The sequence below is a fragment of the Oncorhynchus keta genome, chromosome 19 (genome assembly GCF_023373465.1).
Source record: "Oncorhynchus keta strain PuntledgeMale-10-30-2019 chromosome 19, Oket_V2, whole genome shotgun sequence".
NCBI classification, from domain to species: Eukaryota; Metazoa; Chordata; class Actinopteri; order Salmoniformes; family Salmonidae; genus Oncorhynchus; species Oncorhynchus keta.
Genome location: NC_068439.1, coordinates 25,071,969 through 25,088,503, shown reverse-complemented (window position 1 = coordinate 25,088,503; position 16,535 = coordinate 25,071,969). Strand labels below are relative to the sequence as shown.

The 16,535-nt window shown below is 44.6% G+C and overlaps 1 protein-coding gene and 1 long non-coding RNA gene across 4 annotated transcripts in view; one reads left to right on the top strand and one right to left on the bottom strand.

Moving 5' to 3' along the window:
• The window catches only part of LOC118397657 (growth factor receptor-bound protein 10-like), a 15,796-nt gene extending 4,628 nt beyond the window's left edge, over nt 1-11,168 (top strand). For both annotated transcript variants that reach the window (XM_052470081.1, XM_052470082.1), the window contains exons 3-13: nt 3,602-3,717; nt 4,296-4,370; nt 4,648-4,785; nt 4,928-5,038; nt 5,833-5,931; nt 6,170-6,247; nt 6,384-6,500; nt 6,621-6,687; nt 7,190-7,277; nt 7,404-7,497; nt 7,682-11,168. In XM_052470081.1, coding sequence (XP_052326041.1) covers nt 3,602-3,717; nt 4,296-4,370; nt 4,648-4,785; nt 4,928-5,038; nt 5,833-5,931; nt 6,170-6,247; nt 6,384-6,500; nt 6,621-6,687; nt 7,190-7,277; nt 7,404-7,497; nt 7,682-7,828 — 1,130 coding nt within the window. In that variant the 3' untranslated portion in view covers nt 7,829-11,168. The remainder of the gene's footprint in view (nt 1-3,601; nt 3,718-4,295; nt 4,371-4,647; nt 4,786-4,927; nt 5,039-5,832; nt 5,932-6,169; nt 6,248-6,383; nt 6,501-6,620; nt 6,688-7,189; nt 7,278-7,403; nt 7,498-7,681) is intronic.
• Nucleotides 11,169-12,465: 1,297 nt separating this feature from the next.
• On the bottom strand, nt 12,466-15,106 carry LOC127909319 (uncharacterized). 2 transcript variants are annotated; one of them, XR_008070764.1, is made up of 3 exons: nt 13,732-15,106; nt 12,984-13,203; nt 12,466-12,587 (listed from the first exon to the last, which is right to left on the bottom strand). It is a non-coding gene; the product is annotated as an uncharacterized LOC127909319 (long non-coding RNA). The 2 variants fall into 2 exon arrangements; XR_008070765.1 differs by lacking the exon at nt 13,732-15,106 and adding an exon at nt 13,600-13,689.
• Nucleotides 15,107-16,535: the final 1,429 nt, after the last annotated feature.

Here is a 16,535-nt window from a genome sequence, read left to right as displayed (position 1 = left end):
TAGATGTCAACAGTCTCTGTTCAAGGTCTCAGGCTTGTTTCTTCCCAATCGAGGAAGAGTTTTGAGTTTTAGTACTGGGAGTCAGAGTTTGAAATCAGTCTGTGTGTGCGTGACAAAGAGGACGCGCACCTGCTAATTTTGATTTCCTATTGAACATACTTCTTTCCGTATGAAATATTATAGTTTAATGACATTTTAGGGTACCTGAGGTTTAAATAGAAATGTATTTTGACTTGTTTTATAAAAGTTTAGCCGTAGCTTTTCGGATTCATTTCTCTGTATGTTGAACGAGTGGATTACTCAAATCGATGGCACCAACTAAACTGACTTTTTGGGATATAAAGAAGGATTTTATCTAACAAAACAACCATACATTTAGTAGCTGGGACCCTTTGGATTGCAAATCAGAAGAAGATTTTCAAAAAGTAAGTGAATATTTAAACGCTATTTGTGAATTTATGAAATTTAAAAATATTTTGATGTGGGGCACCATCCTTAAACAATCGCATGACATGCTTTCGCTGTAAAGCCTATTGTAAATCGGACAATGCAGTTAGATTAACAAGAATTTAATCTTTTACCCGATATAACATACTTGTATGTACCTAAATGTTTAATATCCATCATTTTTATTTGAATTGCGGCCCTCCAATTTCACCGGAAGCTGTCGACACGTATCCCGCTAGCGGGACGCCTAGCCTTAAGAAGTTCTAATTCAAACTGCAGGCTCGTGCTAGTTGTGACATCATCAATCACTCTTATAGGGACATGCTTTCTCACAGGTGAATAAAACAGAAATTAATATAGAACTGTTGTTTCCGATCAACGAAAATATGGTAATTAATGTTGTTGTATTGTGCTGGAACTAAGGACAATAAATTATAATTGAATGGGTTCAATTTTAGAAAAAAATATATAATATGATTCTGATTAGGCTAACAAAATCCTTCAAGAGTTATCAAAAACCTATAGAATAAATGTACTTTTAATCTGCCTGTCTGCATCTTTCAAGACATGGCATATGAGGGTGCAATGAGATACCCAATGGGCTGGACGATACTCTTCTCATCAATCAGCAGGAAAAACATACTTAAAAACTGGAAATCAACCAATCCTCCATCCTCCACAATGGAAAGGTCAAATGCTTTATTATCTAAATGTTGAAAGTGCATGGTCGATGGAGAGAAATAAAATGGTGCAGTTTGAGGCCATGTGGCGTAGAGTGAGGGGTGCTGGAGATGGGAGATGTGAGCAGGTGGGTCTGGGCAAGGGGAATGTGGTAGATGTTGGTGAGTGTTTGTATGTGCATGTTTTGTATTGTTTAAAAAATTGAATAAAAATACAAAGTAAAAAAAATATGAGAGGTTCCAATGGGATTACTTTTGATTTCACATAGGAAAAGAAGTAGTCCAATTCTGATAGAGTTGATACAAAATCCTATAGGATTGTGAGAATCATATAGGGTCAAGAATCCTATAGAACTGCAAGAATCCTATAGGATCCAAGATGATTACTTTTTATTTCCAATAGGAAAACAGTAGTCCAGTAGAATTCAAACAGTAGAGGTGACACAATCCTATAGGATTGTGAGAATTATATAGGATTGTATTGAAAAAAATCACTTGTCCTATAAATCACTAGTCCTATAGGATGTTTTTACTAGGGTAGTGTAGTTTTGTTTCTTCCCTATTCTCTATACAGTATAGTTTTCACCAAGCGTTCCTATTTCTACTGACTGTTACTGGGATAGGAGACCGTTTTATACTTGGTAGATTGTCGTTTCTGGAAAAACTGTATGGGAGAGATGGAATGTGAGAAGAGAACAGTGAAAGGGAGGATGGAGAAAGTAGAGAGAGGGAGAGGGGGAAGGGTGCTGAGGCGGGGTGTCAGTATCAGGCCAATGCAGCAAATGGCCAATCGCAGGATTACGTTGGTCGAGCCCCCAGACAGCTCAGCCAATCAGATCTCTCCCTCTACTTCAACAGGAAATTCCCCTGCAAGGACAGAGGGTCGCAGACACACACAAACACACACACACACACACACCTTGAGCTTTGTGTTAGCCAGCACTGAGGCATGGTATGGGCGCAATCCTTTAAAAAAAATAGAAACTGAGTTTGAGCACTGTGTGTGTGCGTGTGCGTGTGACTAAGGGTCTCCAATCAGCTGGAGTCCCATCATGTGATCTCTACCTCAAGATCAAGAGAGAGGGAAAGGAGAACATACAAATAGAGAAAGTAAAAAGGATCTAACAGACCCTCAACTTCAGTTCTTTATACAAACTAGAATTATTTCTGACTGTTCTTTGACACGGGGGAGGAGTTACGGAGGGAGAAAGTGAGAGGTAGAGAGATGGAGGAACAGAATAGGGGGAGACGGAGGGAGGGAGGGAGAGTAAAAAGTCCTGTGTCCAGATCTTCAAGTTGTACAGTGGCGATGGAGCAGGAAAGGTGGTGGAGGTGGCGGCTGATATGAGGGTCAGTGTGTGTATGTATGTGTGTACGTGCGTGTGCATGCATGCCTGCATCTGGTGTGTGCCTCTGCGTGGAGTGTATTAAGGTTGGGGAAGCATACAGATCATAGTTACCTAAAAGTTTCAATCACATACAATCCACACTTCTGTTCTACCTTTTATGACCTCTTTACCCTAGTCAAAAAAAATCCTATAGTAAATCCTATCAGATTTTGGAAACAATCCATTATGATTAATCTTATGCTATAGAATATAATCCTATAGGAGTTATCCTAAAGGATTTTTAAAAGTCCTGTAGGAGAAAATACTATAGGAGCCCAATGGGACTGGTTCCAACATCTGACCCTACCAGACTAGGGTAGTGTAGTTTTGTTTCTTCCCTCTTATTCTCTATACAGTATAGTTTTCACCAAGCGTTCCTATTTCTACTGACTGTTACTGGGATAGAAGACTGGTTTATACTTGGTAGATCATTGTCGTTTCTGGAAAAATTGTATGGGAGAGATGGAATGTGAGAAGAGAACAGTGAAAAGGAGGATGGAGAAAGTAGAGAGAGGGAGAGGGGGAAGGGTACTGAGGTGGGGTGTCAGTATTAGGCCAATGCAGCAAACAGCCAATCACAGAGCTATGTTGGTCGAGCCCCCTGAAAGCTCAGCCAATCAGCTCTCTCCCTCTACTTCAACAGGAAATTCTCCTGCCAGGACTGTTTTTTTGACAGGGAGGAGGAGTTATGGATGGAAGAAGTGAGAGGTAGAGAGAAAAAGGAGGGTGGGAGGGAGAGTAACAGGAGAGGGAGAGGACAGGGAAACTGGGCTGTTTTCTCTATGCAATCAAGTTAAATACATGACATCATTCTACTGCAATACCAAGTCCTGCTGTCCTTTCTCCATCTCTGTTTCTCTTTCTTTCTCTCTCTTTCTCTCACTCCACCCCTCCCCCTCTCTCTTTCCCCTCAAGTCTCACAGCATCCCTACCATGGGCTTCCCTGATCTCTTTTCCAGGGTACCCTCACTCAAATACTGGAAACAAAGTATGATAACTAACTGTAGCAATGCAAATAAATGGGCTAATGTCTGATCTCTCCCTCTCCCTCTCTTTTCTCCCTCTTCCTCCCCCTCCTCTCTGCAGAGCGTTGTCTTGAGGACCATGAGTTGGTGGTTCAGGTTCAAGCCTCTATGCCCAGTGACAGTAAATTCCTCTTCAGGAAGAACTATGACAAGTATGAGTTCTTCAGGAATCCCTTGGTGAGTCCTCTGCACACTCTGTCGCACACACACACACACACACACACACACACACACACACACACACACACACACACACACACACACACACACACACACACACACACACACACACACACACACACACACACACACACACACTGCCCGAGGTGATTCAGTAAGAGGGAGTGACCTCACCTCAGTGCTGTGGTAATGACTACAGTAAAGCTACCATGTCAATCACACTAAGAGGTGTGTTTGTGCGCGTGTGCCTGCATGGGTGCGCTCACCAAGGGATTACGTCAGGGGGTGAGATCATACTGCATCTACTCTGGATCACTCTCTCGCTGTCCTCTCTCTCTCTCCCCTGTCCTCTTTCTCCATCTCTCTCTCTCTCTCTCTCTCTCTCTCTCTCTCTCCCCCATCCTCTCTTTCCATCTCTATCTATCTCTCTCTCCCCTATCCTCTCTCTCGACTACTATTAGTGGTTCACTAATGTGATACTGAAGTCCCTGAAGTATTTTGCTCTCTTCTCTCATTCTGTTTTTCTCTCTCCTTTTATTTTCCTCTCTCTTCTTTCATTCTCTCTCTCTCTTCAGAACTTCTTCCCGGAGCAGATGGTGGCGTGGTGTCAGGAATCTAACGGCTCCATCCCCCACTCACAGCTCTTACAGGTGGAGTGTTCTTACACTACACGCACACGCACTAACAACACACACACACACACACACACACACACACACACACACACACACACACACACACACACACACACACACACACACACACACACACACACACACACACACACACACACACACACACACACACACACACACACACACACACACACCTCTATCCCCACCTCAACATACACACATGCACAAGCACACAGTCCTTACTCACTCCTGTGTTTGTGTTTGTGTTTGTGTGTGTATGGGGGGGGTACAGAACTTCCTAAACTCCAGCAGCTGTCCGGAGGTGCATGGGTTCCTCTATCTGAAGGCATCAGGGAGGAAATCCTGGAAGAGACTCTCCATGTTCCTCAGACGCTCTGGACTTTACTACTCCACTAAAGGATCCTCCAAGGTGGGAAGAAGATCAGGGTTATTTTCCCTAGGTAGTGCCCTTGTTGTTTTGACACAAAGCTTTAAGGGAGCACTACTTTGTCTCTTTCTCTCTTGCTCTCTCTCTCCCTCTCTCTCCCCTTCCTCCCTCCTCCACTCTCTAGGAGCCCAGACACCTCCAGTTGTTGTCAGACCTGGAGGACAGTAGTGTGTTCACAGTGACAACAGGGAGGAAGCTGCACAACGCCCCCACAGACTACACGTTCTGTATCAAGGTGAGGGACACACACACACATAACACTGCAGACAGACAGACAGACAGACAGACAGACAGACAGACAGACAGACAGACAGACAGACAGAGGCAGGCAGGCAGGCAGGCAGGCAGGCAGGCAGGCAGGCAGGCAGGCAGACAGACAGACAGACAGACAGACAGACAGACAGACAGACAGGACAGACAGACAGACAGACAGACAGACAGACAGACAGACAGACAGACAGACAGACAGACAGACAGACAGACAGACAGACAGACAGACAGACAGACAGACAGACATTACTGTACTGTACTTCCTCTGCAGGGGTTTTCACTGGAGGTAACCTGGTTATACTGGATCAGCCTAGTGTGATAAACTGGGACAGGGTCTGCGAGGACACACACACACACACACACACACACACACACACACACACACACACACACACACACACACACACACACACACACACACACACACACACACACACACACACACACACACACACACACACACACACACACACACACACACACACACACACACACACACACACACACACACACACACACACACACACACACACACACACACACACACACACACACACACTACTCTCACCCCCAGGGATGACTGTGCAGGATTTGGGGGTTGTGGTCGTTGTGGCCTAGTGACTGATATAAGGGAGGGTGGAGACTGGTAAAATCATCCTTTGGATATCTTATTTAATGTGAGTATTCGAGAGAATCAAGCTAAATATTGTTTGAACAGTCCAGTAAGGCTCTGTGATTGGCTGATTATTTGATTGACAGCCCAGTAAGGTGAGGAGTGAGTGCAAGGAGCTGAGGATGCTGTGTGCTGAAGATGAACAGAGCAGAACCTGCTGGATGACTGCCTTTAGACTCTTAAAGGTACAGTACATACACACATGCATGAACACACACGCCGCAGGTAGCCTAGCAGTTAGGAGCGTTGGGCCATTAACCGAAACATTGCTGGTTCAAATCCCTGAGCTGACTAGGGGAAAAATATGTTGATGTGCTCTTGAGCAAGACACTTAACCCAAATTGCGTCTCTAAGTGTCTCTGGCTAAGCACGTCTGCTAAATGACTAATGTAACTGTTCTATTGTGTTGTTCTGTGTTTACAGTATGGGATATTACTGGATCCGAACTACAAGAGTCCCCAGCAAAGGATGTCTCCGGTCCCACATTTCTCTACTCCTGTGGTAGGACTCCTATATGTTTATTCCCGACTCTATGACAACTGGTTAGCGTTATCCTGATCTACCTTGACAAGCAGACTATGATCTTTTGGAGCATGGTAGCATGGCTCAGACAAGTTCTCTATCCTCGTCTCTGTAGCGGAGTGTGTCTGAGAACTCTCTGGTGGCCATGGACTTCTCTGGCAGGACGGGACGCGTCATAGAGAACCCTCTGGAAGCAGTGAGCGCCGCTGTGGAGGAGGGACAGACATGGAGGGTGAGGAGGGGAGTAGAAGGGGGAGGAAGATTTGGGAGACTGAGTCTGTGGAAAAAAGGTGTAATTCTGTCACTTTCAATCTAAAATGTTTTGTTTCTTTGTTATCTTCCCTGCCGTCAGAAACGGGGTCAGCGTATGAAGGCTCTGGGCATCCCCAGCCCCCTCCAGCCCTCTTCTCTCAGCTCAGGTACCCTACACGTTACACTATCTAGGTAGTAACACTGTAATAATTACACTAGTAACAACAGAGTAACTTCGTAAATGCTTAGTCATTTAGTTTATTGTTACACAATAACGGAGGTGCATAAAAATGCCGTCCCCCATGCACCATAAATGTATCATTTGCTAAGTTCATCTTATTGTACATTGCTCTCTATTACTCTTTTTTTTGTATCGTCATTAGAACAGTATACATGATCCCCATTTATGCTCCAAGATGCTGCCAATGTATACTCAAAAGTACATTGTGCTGATTTATTGGGGCAATATAGATAGTACTAAATCAAGACGACATATCTGAATCCCGACATCTTTATGAACCTTTGTCATTGGGAAAAGGAGCAGTTCCTATTCTACTCCTTATCCGTATGTATCTCTGCCTGTCTAAAACTGGACATGAGTAGGGTTTAGACATTCATACCTAAAAAATGCCTTCTACTTTACCTTTACCTCATCTTGCTGTCTTTCAGTGATCCACAGAACACAGCTATGGTTCCGTGCTCGCATCAGGAGAGAAGAGTCCCACAAGATGATCATGCAACAAGGACAAGTAGACGGGTAAGACTTAGAAGCTGTATTATCCATCCAGCCTTCTGTCTGTCGTACATCCATCTGTCCATCCATCCACCCTAGTACACACATAATTGACACTGTTTTGGATGTGTGTTTGTGTGTGTTTTTCAGGTTGTTCCTGCTGAGAGACTGTCAGAGTAACCCCAAGGCGTTTGTCCTGACCCTGTGCCACCACCAGAAGATCAGACACTTCCAGATCCTACCGGTCAGTTATTTATTCTTTCAACTCATCTACTTTTATTTCTCATTTCTACGTCTAATCTGTTCCTCTTCTTTCTTGTTCATCCATTTTTGCTCGGTCTCAAGTTGTCCTCACATCCTATCTCCTCCCCTCCTTCTCAACTGTATTCTATGTGTATAATAGCTAACTTGTCTCCTCTCTCTCACAGTGTGAGGAGGAAGGTCAGATGTCCTTCAGTCTGGACGACGGCTCCACCAAGTTCACAGACCTGATCCACCTTGTGGAGTTCTACCAGCTCAACAGAGGGGTGCTGCCTTGCAAACTCAAACACCCCTGCACTGCTGTGGCCTTGTGACCCTTCACCCCTGACCTCTGACCCCTGAATCATGATCTCTGCCCCCTGGTCTCACTACACCACCCCCTGTCTGCAGTTAAATTCTCTACCCCTCGTTCTCTCGTTCGTCATGGATTTAAAGGGAAGGAATGAAGGAAGCTTTTAAAAATGAGTGGGAGTAAGCATGTCCACATTTTAGAGAGAGGGGTGGGGAATTCAAACCTTGCCAAACACAAGGACAGACAGACAAACATATGTGGTGAACTATCGTGTTCTATGGATATCTATGGATCCAACCAAGCCCGTTTCCTTCTCCTTCATCCACCTCAGATAGACAGACAGACAGGGGGCTGGGCTCCCCTCACTTCCTTAATGATCATCAGGGATAGACATGGATCGAATCGATCACAACAATCGACAATATCTCAAATCAATATGTGCAGTACAGTCTTTATAAGCTGATCACCTGACGCTTCGTGCTACCTGGGGAGCTGATGTTGCCTGGGAGGCATCCTACTCTTCCTCTGCTATACTTACTGGACCAACCATGCAACTAACTCACAGAGACTTTATACAGGGCCCTAAGAGGAGAAAAAGAAAACTACAAAAAGAAAACTCCTTTCAAACAAACGGCCAAGACGTTTGTTTGAAAGGGCAGATGAATGTTTGAGTTGGGGACTTCCCTGTCAGAGCTGATGACATTGTATTACTGTTGTAGAACTATTTGCACTTCTGAACAGACAGCCGACAGTTCTCTTCTGAGCTGGATGAAGCTGAACGCTCCTTCTCAACCTCCTCTTCCTCCTTTCTTTCTTCTCCTCTTGTCCTTCTCCTCTTTCTACTCCCAGCCTACTGATTGGATTAGCATTGCGTTGGACAGGACTGAGAGGCGTGGCTATTGGGAAAGGTGGAGTCTTTCAGGCTATGTTCCAATGTCCACACTAATATTGCACTTAGAACATGTCCAATACCTTGTTACACTCTTAGTAGTGTGCTAGTGTAACAGTATAACTTTAGACCGTCCCCTCGCCCATACACAGGCGCGAACCAGGGACCCTCTGCACACATCAACAACAGTCACCCTCGAAGCATCGTTACCCATCGCTCCACAAAAGCCGCAGCCATTGCAGAGCAAGGGGAACCACTACTTCAAGGTCTCAGAGCAAGTGACGTCACCGATTGAAACGCTATTTAGCGCGCACCGCTAACTAAGCTAGCCGTTTCACATCCGTTACACTAGTACTGTATGTGGGTATTGGAACAGAACCTCATCACAGCCAGACTGTATTTTATTAATGTCAATCAGTGTTCTCCAAGTTAGTTGTACGCTTCTCACTGCACAGTTAGCGTGATGCTGTGTTTAAATACTATTTGAAATCATTTCTAATATACTATATGTGCTTGATTGGGCTTGCCTTGCTTAATAGACCAATAGAACTGTCTCAAAACTGCAAACCCTATCCATCTGGCTAGAGCAAACACCCAAAGCATTTGAAAGATTTCAAATAGTACTTTTAACACAGGTCAGACCAATAGGTGTGAGAGGGCATTAATTCTCAGAACACAGGAAACCATTTAAACCACCCCCCAACATGTATTGTATTTATCTTGATTTAAAATAATGACTTGAGATGTAGGCTTGGTGGGCAGTGCAGCAGCCCACAGTCTCCTCACCTTAAAGTGGGCATTGTGAGCTGTGTGTGTGTATGAAATCATGCTATTATAATTTACATAATACATTTAAGATAGATGTTCCAAACCCTGGAAACAAGGGTCCAGTAAGAATGTTTCTGTGAGTATTGGGACCCGTCCTGTCTAGTTCTGTCTTATCCTGTCCCGTTCTATCTTATCCTGTCCCGTTCTGTCTTATCCTGTCCCGTTCTGTCTTATCCTGTCTAGTTCTGTCTTATCCTGTCCCGTTCTGTCTTATCCTGTCTTATCCTGTCCCGTTCTGTCTTATCCTGTCTAGTTCTGTCTTATCCTGTCCCGTTCTGTCTTATCCTGTCCCGTTCTGTCTTATCCTGTCTAGTTCTGTCTTATCCTGTCCCGTTCTGTCTTATCCTGTCTAGTTCTGTCTTATCCTGTCCCGTTCTGTCTTATCCTGTCTTATCCTGTCCCGTTCTGTCTTATCCTGTCTAGTTCTGTCTTATCCTGTCCCGTTCTGTCTTATCCTGTCCCGTTCTGTCTTATCCTGTCCCGTTCTGTCTTATCCTGTCTAGTTCTGTCTTATCCTGTCCCGTTCTGTCTTATCCTGTCTAGTTCTGTCTTATCCTGTCCCGTTCTGTCTTATCCTGTCCCGTTCTGTCTTATCCTGTCTAGTTCTGTCTTGTTCTGTCTTATCCTGTCTAGTTCTGTCTTATCCTGTCCCGTTCTGTCTTATCCTGTCCCGTTCTGTCTTATCCTGTCCCGTTCTGTCTTATCCTGTCCCGTTCTGTCTTATCCTGTCTAGTTCTGTCTTATCCTGTCCCGTTCTGTCTTATCCTGTCCCGTTCTGTCTTATCCTGTCCCGTTCTGTCTTATCCTGTCTAGTTCTGTCTTATCCTGTCCCGTTCTGTCTTATCCTGTCCCGTTCTGTCTCATCCTGTCCCGTTCTGTCTTATCCTGTCCCGTTCTGTCTCATCCTGTCCCGTTCTGTCTTATCCTGTCCCGTTCTGTCTTATCCTGTCCCGTTCTGTCCTATCCTGTCCCGTTCTGTCTTATCCTGTCCCGTTCTGTCTTATCCTGTCCCGTTCTGTCTTATCCTGTCTAGTTCTGTCTTATCCTGTCCCGTTCTGTCTTATCCTGTCCCGTTCTGTCTTATCCTGTCCAGTTCAGTCTTATCCTGTCTAGTCCCATCCCGGCCCAGACCGTCCAGTCCTGTCCTTCTCAGTTGCCCTAGCGTGAGACAGCAGAGATGTTGGCCTAGCAAAAAATCATCAAGGAAGAATGGGAGAAAATCCCCAAATCCAGATCTGCAAAGCTGATGCAGACATACTCTTGACTTCTCAAAGCTGTAATCTCTGCCAATGGTTCTTCTACAAGTATTCACACCCTTGAGTCAATATTTTATGTAAATCAGATAATTCTGTATTTCATTTTAAATTAGCAACAAATTCTAAAAACATGTTTTCACTTTGTAATTATGGGTTATTGTGTGTAGATGGGTGAGATAATATATTTAATCCATTTTGAATTCAGTCTGTAATACAACAATATGTGGAATTAGTCAAGGGGTGTGAATACTTTCTGAAGGCACTGTATACAGTAGGTCTCTTGCTTTCTGAATCTTTGCCTCTTAATCACTGTGTTATAATGCAATCCTTCACAGAAGGCCAATCATATGTGTATAATATAAAGACAGTATTGAATATCTATTAGACAGAATGTGAAACTATGGACAAGATGTAGATCTAACACTGTATCTAGGTAACAGAGCACTATGAGTGCGTTCCAAATGGCACGCTATTTCCTATATAGTGCACAATAAAGGGCATAGGGTGCCAATTGGGCAATTACCTATGTATTGGGCTTTATGCATTTGCTCATCACTCTCAAATGAAGATTCATTTGGTCCTTTTTTCATTATTTGATTTATTGTGTATATTGACTCAATTGTATATTTTTCTTATTTTCATCACAAAGTGACCTTTTATATATACAAATAATAATATACCAGAACATATACAGTATTAAATTAAGCTATCAAACTTTTGGCATGCATTGAGTTCTAGTATGTATAAGCTGACTGGCTCAGAGAATGTTGAAACAATCTAAGGACTTTAGATGTTGTCAAAGTCAGCAATGCACCTTTTAAAGGCAATATCCAAACGTTCACAGAGATCGCATTCACGGTAAATGCTGTGGATGTTGGCACAAGGTGAATTACCTTTAAAAGTAAAGTGCAGGCCTTTGATTGAATCCCGGCCATTCAGCCTTCCTTACACTCAATGGTGAGAACATATTGCTTACACGTACCTATCCAGTTCTTCTGATCTATGTCTGCGACAGAAAAGGGCATAAGAAATTGTCAAGGGCTAGGGACTAGACACTGAAACAGAACCAGCTAGGTGTGTCTCTCTCATAGGATTTATCAAATAAAAAATGAAAACATTTCAGGGTTGGCCCAGCATTTCTGCCAGTGTGGTGCCAGCGTGGCAAACACTAGCAGAAATGCTCCTATTTTGTGTTCCAATTGGATATGTTCAGGTAGTATCTCCTTGTTACACTTTTTTATAACATGTTTTTAAAATGTTTTCTCACTAGCAAACAAAACCCATCTGCACCACTGAAACCCATGGGCAGGGATTCAAACAAAACCCATCTGCACCACTGAAACCCATGGGCAGGGATTCAAACAAAACCCATCTGCACCACTGAAACCCATGGGCAGGGATTCAGACAAAACCCATCTGCACCACTGAAACCCATGGGCAGGGATTCAAACAAAACCCATCTGCACCACTGAAACCCATGGGCAGGGATTCAAACAAAACCCATCTGCACCACTGAAACCCATGGGCAGGGATTCAAACAAAACCCATCTGCACCACTGAAACCCATGGGCAGGGATTCAAACAAAACCCATCTGCACCACTGAAACCCATGGGCAGGGATTCAAACAAAACCCATCTGCACCACTGAAACCCATGGGCAGGGATTCAAACAAAACCCATCTGCACCACTGAAACCCATGGGCAGGGATTCAAACAAAACCTGTCTGCACCACTGAAACCCATGGGCAGGGATTCAAACAAAACCCGTCTGCACCACTGAAACCCATGGGCAGGGATTCAAACAAAACCTGTCTGCACCACTGAAACCCATGGACAGGGATTCAAACAAAACCCGTCTGCACCACTGAAACCCATGGGCAGGGATTCAAACAAAACCCATCTGCACCACTGAAACCAATGGGCAGGGATTCAAACAAAACCCGTCTGCACCACTGAAACCCATGGGTAGGGATTCAAACTAAACCCATCTGCACCACTGAAACCCATGGGCAGGGATTCAAACAAAATCCATCTGCACCACTGAAACCCATGGGCAGGGATTCAAACAAAATCCATCTGCACCACTGAAACCCATGGGCAGGGATTCAAACAAAACCCATCTGCACCACTGAAACCCATGGGCAGGGATTCAAACAAAACCCATCTCCACCACTGAAACCCATGGGCAGGGATTCAGACAAAACCCATCTGCACCACTGAAACCCATGGGCAGGGATTCAAACAAAACCCATCTGCACCACTGAAACCCATGGGCAGGGATTCAAACAAAACCCATCTGCACCACTGAAACCCATGGGCAGGGATTCAAACAAAACCTGTCTGCACCACTGAAACCCATGGGCAGGGATTCAAACAAAACCCGTCTGCACCACTGAAACCCATGGGCAGGGATTCAAACAAAACCTGTCTGCACCACTGAAACCCATGGACAGGGATTCAAACAAAACCCGTCTGCACCACTGAAACCCATGGGCAGGGATTCAAACAAAACCCATCTGCACCACTGAAACCAATGGGCAGGGATTCAAACAAAACCTGTCTGCACCACTGAAACCAATGGGCAGGGATTCAAACAAAACCCGTCTGCACCACTGAAACCCATGGGTAGGGATTGAAACTAAACCCATCTGCACCACTGAAACCCATGGGCAGGGATTCAAACAAAATCCATCTGCACCACTGAAACCCATGGGCAGGGATTCAGACAAAACCCATCTCCACCACTGAAACCCATGGGCAGGGATTCAAACAAAACCCATCTCCACCACTGAAACCCATGGGCAGGGATTCAGACAAAACCCATCTGCACCACTGAAACCCATGGGCAGGGATTCAAACAAAACCCATCTGCACCACTGAAACCCATGGGCAGGGATTCAGACAAAACCCATCTCCACCACTGAAACCCATGGGCAGGGATTCAGACAAAACCCATCTGCACCACTGAAACCCATGGGCAGGGATTCAAACAAAACCCATCTGCACCACTGAAACCCATGGGCAGGGATTCAAACAAAACCCATCTGCACCACTGAAACCCATGGGCAGGGATTCAAACAAAACAGCCAACATCCACTGCACTTGACTTAATTCATGTTTGAGCCGACATCCACTGCACTTGACTTAATTCATGTTTGAGCCGACATCCACTGCACTTGACTTAATTCATGTTTGAGCCGACATCCACTGCACTTGACTTAATTCATGTTTGAGCCGACATCCACTGCACTTGACTTAATTCATGTTTGAGCCGACATCCACTGCACTTAACTTAATTCATGTTTTAGCCGACATCCACTGCATTTACCCCAAATGCAATCTCCGCCAACGTCATTGAAATGACCTTTAAAAGTAAAGTGCAGTGCGATGTCAGCAGTGCATTGTGGTTTGTCTTTTCACAGAGGTATCTGTCCACTCTTGCTCCTTTCTCTCTGAGAGCTGAATGTCAGGAAGACATCTGAATCAATCACATTGTATCTCCTGTTCAGGTATATTTATACAAATAATGGACTGATATATTCTCTGTTCATTGGAAATTAGAATAAAAGGTGACATTGCTATGATGGATGATCTGGTAATCAATATAGCATCCTGTAATAATCTGGTGGCTCTAGTGATCACTGAGAAGGTGCAATGTATCCATTCTCTCTGTGTCTGGCTGTGTGTTGAGGTGTGTCACTATTTATAGCCTGTCAGAGAGAGGTGGAGTAATCTGGGCGGTTCAGGAGCACCGTTTATCCCATGGGATGACAGAGTGACTCTGATGCTAACACACACACCCATACACACGCACGCACACCAAGACTGGTTTAATCTGTCTCACACTGCTCTCTGTGGTTCAGCCACTTCAGCAGGGGCCTCTATCCTAAAAGCCACTTACTCTTACCACATACTGTTTACGCAGTAAATGTAGCCAATGTGGGAATTGAACCTGCAACCTTAGTGTTGCCAGCTCCATGATTCATATTAATAACTGTTGTTGATTTGTATTTCTGTGTGTTTGTCTGTGTGTGTGGGTTTCAGTGCTGGGACCTGTTCATGTGTCTGAAATACACAATTTACCATCGTGGCAGGTTACAGTGACTGTGCTAGAGGGATCTTGACCATGATAATAGTGCCTAGAGTCTAGTCGTTTAAGGCTTATTGTGAACTACTTTTGACCAGAGCCAAAATGCCCCCCTAATATAACTCACTACTTTTGACCAGAGCCAAAATGCCCCCCTAATATAACTCACTACTTTTGACCCGAGCCAAAATGCCCCCCTAATATAACTCACTACTTTTGACCCGAGCCAAAATGCCCCCCTAACATAACTCACTACTTTTGACCAGAGCCAAAATACCCCCCCTAATATAACGCACTACGTTTGACCAGAGCCAAAATGCCCCCCTAATATAACTCACTACTTTTGATCACGGCCCATCCATCCAAAATGCCCCCCCTAACATAACTCACTACTTTTGATCACGGCCCATCCATCCAAAATGCCCCCCTAATATAACTCACTACTTTTGACCCGAGCCAAAATGCCCCCCTAACATAACTCACTACTTTTGACCAGAGCCAAAATACCCCCTAATATAACGCACTACGTTTGACCAGAGCCAAAATGCCCCCCTAATATAACTCACTACTTTTGACCAGAGCCAAAATGCCCCCCTAACATAACTCACTACTTTTGACCAGAGCCAAAATGCCCCCTAATATAACTCACTACTTTTGACCAGAGCCAAAATGCCCCCCTAACATAACTCACTACTTTTGACCAGAGCCAAAATGCCCCCCTAATATAACTCACTACTTTTGACCAGAGCCAAAATGCCCCCCCTAACATAACTCACTACTTTTGATCACAGCCCATCCATCCAAAATGCCCCCCCTAACATAACTCACTACTTTTGATCACGGCCCATCCATCCAAAATGCCCCCCCTAACATAACTCACTACTTTTGATCACGGCCCATCCATCCAAAATGCCCCCCCTAACATAACTCACTACTTTTGATCACGGCCCATCCATCCAAAATGCCCCCCCTAACATAACTCACTACTTTTGATCACGGCCCATCCATCCAAAATGCCCCCCCTAACATAACTCACTACTTTTGATCACAGCCCATCCATCCAAAATGCCCCCCCTAACATAACTCACTACTTTTGATCACAGCCCATCCATCCAAAATGCCCCCCCTAACATAACTCACTACTTTTGATCACGGCCCATCCATCCAAAATGCCCCCCCTAACATAACTCACTACTTTTGATCACGGCCCATCCATCCAAAATGCCCCCCCTAACATAACTCACTACTTTTGATCACGGCCCATCCATCCAAAATGCCCCCTAACATAACTCACTACTTTTGATCACGGCCCATCCATCCAAAATGCCCCCTAACATAACTCACTACTTTTGATCACGGCCCATCCATCCAAAATGCCCCCTAACATAACTCACTACTTTTGATCACGGCCCATCCATCCAAAATGCCCCCTAACATAACTCACTACTTTTGATCACAGCCCATCCATCCAAAATGCCCCCTAACATAACTCACTACTTTTGATCACAGCCCATCCATCCAAAATGCCCCCTAACATAACTCACTACTTTTGATCACGGCCCATCCATCCAAAATGCCCCCTAACATAACTCACTACTTTTGATCACAGCCCATCCATCCAAAATGCCCCCTAACATAACTCACTACTTTTGATCACGGCCCATCCATC